The 5,114-nt window shown below is 53.5% G+C and overlaps 1 protein-coding gene across 1 annotated transcript in view; it reads right to left on the reverse strand.

The window, feature by feature from the left end:
• Nucleotides 1-2,589: 2,589 nt before the first annotated feature.
• The window catches only part of L3HYPDH (trans-L-3-hydroxyproline dehydratase), a 3,162-nt gene continuing 637 nt past the window's right edge, over nt 2,590-5,114 (reverse strand). The window contains exons 2-5 of the mRNA XM_026053744.1: nt 4,844-5,013; nt 4,311-4,433; nt 3,321-3,458; nt 2,590-3,019 (exon numbers count right to left, since the gene is read on the reverse strand). Of these exons, the coding sequence (XP_025909529.1) occupies nt 2,894-3,019; nt 3,321-3,458; nt 4,311-4,433; nt 4,844-5,013 (557 nt within the window). The 3' untranslated portion in view covers nt 2,590-2,893. The remainder of the gene's footprint in view (nt 3,020-3,320; nt 3,459-4,310; nt 4,434-4,843; nt 5,014-5,114) is intronic.

The following is a 5,114-nucleotide window of genomic DNA, read 5'->3' on the forward strand; positions in this document are numbered from 1 at the left end:
GCCGCTGCCGGAGCCGCCGCCCCGCGGGGCGGGAAAACACCCGCACACGGAGCCACAACCGGGCCCCGCGGCCCGTGAGGGACCGGGACCCCCGCGGCCCCGCACGGGACCCGAACCAGCCCCCTCCAACAGCCATGACGCGTCCTCATGGCTCCATACGAGCCTGGACCCCCCTGGCCCCACACGGGACAGGAACCAGCCCCCCACATGGCCACGACAGGTCCACATATGGGGATTGGGACCCCCCATATGGGACTGGGACCTCCCAGTCCCCCRGAATCAATCCCCAGGGCCCCACACAGCGCAGGGACCGTCACCCCTCTCTTTCCCCAGCCGAGACAGGTCCCTGCAGCCCCATTTGGGAACCCRGGCACAGCCAGGATGGTCCCTGTGGCCCTGCTGGGACAGGTCCCCATGGCCCCACATGGGACAGTGACCAACCCTACCACCGGCTCACATCCAAGATGAGTCCCACAGCCCCATATACGGAATGGGGGAGCTGGACCCTCTCCTCCCATCCCAGCAGCTCCTTCAGAGCCATCCACCCTTACTACACACTTACTACACACTTACTGCCACCACAGAGACAGTTTTCTGCATCACGCCCATTTTTTTCACCTATCCCACCAAAGTGAGATCCCTTGTCCCCCCCATAGAGACAAACGTCAGCCCCAAAGGGGCTGGAGAGGCCGGCACCACCGCAAATCCACAGCCCTGAAGCCAGGGAGAGGAAAYGCTGCCCAGCTCCAAAGGCAGCAGCTTGGCCCTTTGCCTCCCCAGCTCCTGTTTGTGTCCGGCTCTCCTCCCGTTCTCCTCACTTCTTCAGGGGAGATGGAGAACTGGAGGAAGCTGTGGTTTCCAAAGCTGTGTCAGTGCCACTTTTCCTCTAGTAAAACACTGCGTTGATAATTTGGTAATCACAGATTACCCTGCAATTAAGTAGCATGATCACACAAGATACTGTGTGGCTTCGAAAAGCAGATGTTAAAATTAAAAGGTAATATATTGCTAGGCAGATGCGAGGACAMAACTGGGGAGCTGGGAGGCAATGAGCCAAGGGGCACATCATGAGGCTCCTCATCACAGCAGGACTGGTTTTCCACTCTTTAGGCTCTGGGATGGTGAAGTAAATMCAATTTTAACTAGAATTTTCCTATTTTCTCCGGGCCTGCAGCACTTCTGCAGTTCCTGCACATCCCTGAAATATACCGTGACTTGAACACAGCTACTTTTATTCCCTCAGATCTCTCCCTGGACAAGCAGGGGGGATGTGTTGGCAGAAGATGCTCAAAAGCAGAACCAGACACACCACAGGGAAGCCCAACACCCCTCCYGGGAAGAGCTGTCCCCAAAAGGCACAGGAGCAGCTTACTCAGATGCTGGGAAACTGCGGCCACACTAAAATGCCACCTGAATACTAATGGCTGTTACAGTAACTGCATTTTCAGCTGCTTTTCTGTGAGGAGTAAAGGGAACAGCACTGCCCGTCGCCAGCCCTCGCAGGGGCAGCTCCATGGGGTGGTGAACTCCCCTGGGAGAAGAGCCAAGACAAACGGCTGGTGCTGCCCAGGGCCAAAGGGGACCCGCTGGGGCCAAAGGGGACCCGCCGGGGCCATCAGTGCAGGGCAGCTGACCCAGGGGAACCAGAACCCTTAGCTCAGCACTTGGCCAGAAACAGCTTGGCTGGAAATACACAGATGTTGAGTTTGCTCCTCTAAGTGCAGAGGATGCGTTTGTTCCTCTCATCTGTTTCCTGTGGACCAGAGCCTATATGGGATTTAGCCAGGCTGAAATAGGAAATCTGTGGAAAAGTTAGGAGCAAGTGTCCTGGCAGTCAGGCTAGAAGTGATCGCTGCAAATGCGGCCACTCTCTGAACTCGTGTATTTTCTGTTTCTTTCCTGTCAGGTGCCGTAACCTTCAAATTCACCCTGATAGAAGAAATTCCTCTCCAGTTTTTCTTATTTTCACCTTTTTCAAGCTCCTTAGTACCATTTACTCCTTCTAAATCATGAGGAGAGGATCATTCTTCAATGTCTTCAACGAGCAAACACCATTTTGTTCAGTTGAACATTATTACCGACCCCCAGATGGTCTGCCCACAGTCCAGGTTTGCTTTGGTTCTTGCTAACAGCGCTCCCTTGATGGGCTCTGACAAAACAAGCACTAACCACCCTCTGCTCTGCAACTGCCACCTGGCCGAGACAAAATCCTAAGCAAATAATTCTGCATCCAAAGGTCCCAATAGCTCAAACCTTTGAATCCAGCTCCTGTTGAAAGTTAACAGCCAAAGCTGCAGCCAGTGACCCGAGATAAGCAAGTCAAAGAAGGTTCAGGGGACCAGTGTAACATTAACACACAGAATACAGAAGGATACTAGAAATTAGTGATCAAACCCTGGTATCCAGCACTGGGACACACATGGACCCTGGCAGGAGTGAAGCAAGTGCCGTTGCACTTGAAGCAAGTGGTGGGCAATCCAAAACAGCAGTGACACACTCAGCACCAGAACTAGAAATGAGGTACAGGAATGAAAAAAAGAGGAGAAAGGCAGTATTTTCAGCTGGCATTTAATAGGAATCTGATTTAGAAATTACTAATCCACAGGCATTTTTAAGGCACGTGCACTGAAGACAGCTGTCCAAGCTCAGCTCCATCTTCTGTGAGTAATTAATTATTAAAAGATCGTCTCAGATCAGCCCTTGGCTTGCACTCAAATATGCTAATCACAACGGAAGAACGTGGCCTGTCATCTTGAAACACTGCAAATGCTGTCATACCACGAAAGGCTGTTCTTTTTGTTCCTGATTATTGCAAGGGGCTGTGTGAAGAAGCAAGGTCTATGTAAATATGCAGGTAGCAGTCTAAGCCCATCWGTGAGAATCAGCCACTGGTTCACTTGAACAAAAACCCGTATTTCAGCGGGTCCTCCTCTTCGAAAGTGAAGGTGGCGGTGCCAGTGTAATAGGCTTCTCCAGAGACCTCCACTATAACAGCATTGTGGTCCCCAAACCTGGTTTCCTGCAGAGAGATGAGGACAGAGGTGACAATTCATTAACATCAGCGTTGGAGATATTTCTCACCCCAGCCTTTCTTCGATGGCCAAGAGAGAATCTGCACCAAAGCCACACAACAGAACAAGGTCTTGCTATCCCCTTGCTTGCTTCCCTAATAAGAAATCCTGCAGCCCGATGCTGGTGGGAAGGCAAGACCCCCACACCCCTCCCTCTTTGCACAGCCCTTCCTTAGGTACAGGAGGGCTTTGAAGTCAAGGCATGAAGCAGTTTTCCAGCCAGTCCTCAGAGGAGCACAAACCACTTGCCTCCACCGCCTTGCCAGTGAAGAGGGACCCCGTCGTGCTGCTCCGGAAGGTTCTGGTCTGATTGAGCTGGATRAGCCCCTTGTGATACTGCAGGGCAATGCGAGCTGTCACCCCTGAACCTGTTGGACATCGGTYGACCTGCATTCAGAGGAGAACGTGAACCATGAGCTCCAGCAGTTTGAATTTTTAAWAGAAAAGAATACAGCACCCCTTAACTCTGCCACCTTTCTATTGCTCTCTGGCAAAATCCCCCTAACTCAATGGTTTGTACAGAATCAGGATACATCCAGAATGAAAAAACAAACGAGCCTGGAGTGTTGTTAGATTATGACCAGCTTTGGCCATCTATGGTGGCCTCAATAAACAGACAGAACAGACAGAAGCCACCTTCTCCATTCTTACATATCAAGCTCAGATCAGTTCTCATCATGCAGGCTTGAGAGTTGCTGCCAGCCAGTTTTTCAAATCTCCCCAAAATACCTTGTTGGCCAGTGATCCTTTCCAACAMTTCACACTCCTCACTGCTGAGAAGTCTAATCAAAACTTCCCCTGATATTTATGCAATTTTAGCTATCAGTTGAACACAAAAATAGAAGTTTATTCCTCTTTTGCCCTGCTTATGCTTTTAGCCCCAGTACAAGTTGCCTAGACAAGGATTTTTAGACAATTTACTGTGTGTCTGTTGATATCCCGTGCCTCAGTCCCTGAGATTCGGGAGATTCCCACCTAAAGGACAGAGGTAGGAGCCTTTATAAAATGCTGCCATCTGAGACATGCAGAGGCATTTCTGTCATTAGGAACTAAAATCTCATCTGCAAAGTGTCACTCAGATCTCCAAAGACAATGACCTCTGCAGCAGAAGGGCTCTGCCCCGAACATGGGCACACTTGTACCCGCAGAGCACGTCCACAGCAGGCGACGGAGGTCCCCTGGGTGGGAAGGGAGGTCCCCTGGGTGGGAAGGGAGGTCCCCCCGCGTGTGCGGCTGTACCTGCTCGTCTGCAAACACGCAGATGTTGGTGGTGGGCTCCTCGCTGAAGGCATCCTTCCCGTCGGTCAGTATGGTGCCGTACAGGAACGCCAGGTCTTCGCTTTCAGGGTGGTGGGGCTTGAACTGAGAGCAGCACACGCAGCTTTGCGGACACGCTGCACGGAGGCAACCCACACTAACAGCTTTGTAGCTCTAACGGCTACAGCAGTATGGAAAGGACCACGCTGCTGCACGTCTAGCTTTGCTCCTGACGTGCAAGAAAAAGTGGCAAAGATAGGTAATTTTACAGCATCTTTCCCCTGGAAAGGGCTGCTGTAACCGTGGTCAAGCCTTCTATGAGAAATCCCCAGCCCTCCCACCTCTGGCTCCTCACRGCAGAAATAATACACGTTTCCAGCAATATGTGGCCGGCCAGCAAGAGAAATGCCAGGAACACGTGAATTGTGGCTCTTCCCTGTGCCACGAAGCGGGACGGTGGCACCGAGCACCCCACGGCCGGCACCTGCGGGCGCCTCCGCGCCGTGCTGCGGTACCTGCTTCTTCACGGCCTCGGTGACGGCGCTCGCCGCCTGCACCAGCGCCCTGCTCGGGGCCGTGCGCACGTCCAGGCCCAGCCGCTCGGCGCTCAGCACCGCGTAGAAGGTGCCGCCGTAGCCCACGTCGACCAGCACCGTCCCGYGGCCGGGGACGTCCACGGGCAGCTCTGAGCGGGGCACGGGAGGGCCGTGAGGAGGGCGCGCGGGGGGGACACCCGTGCCCGGCCCTCCCGCGCCACGGCGGGCGCCCGGGGCTGCGCGGGGCGCC

Source organism: Nothoprocta perdicaria, unplaced genomic scaffold, assembly GCF_003342845.1.
Source record: "Nothoprocta perdicaria isolate Ctin4 unplaced genomic scaffold, notPer1 scaffold_118, whole genome shotgun sequence".
Classification (NCBI taxonomy): Eukaryota; Metazoa; Chordata; class Aves; order Tinamiformes; family Tinamidae; genus Nothoprocta; species Nothoprocta perdicaria.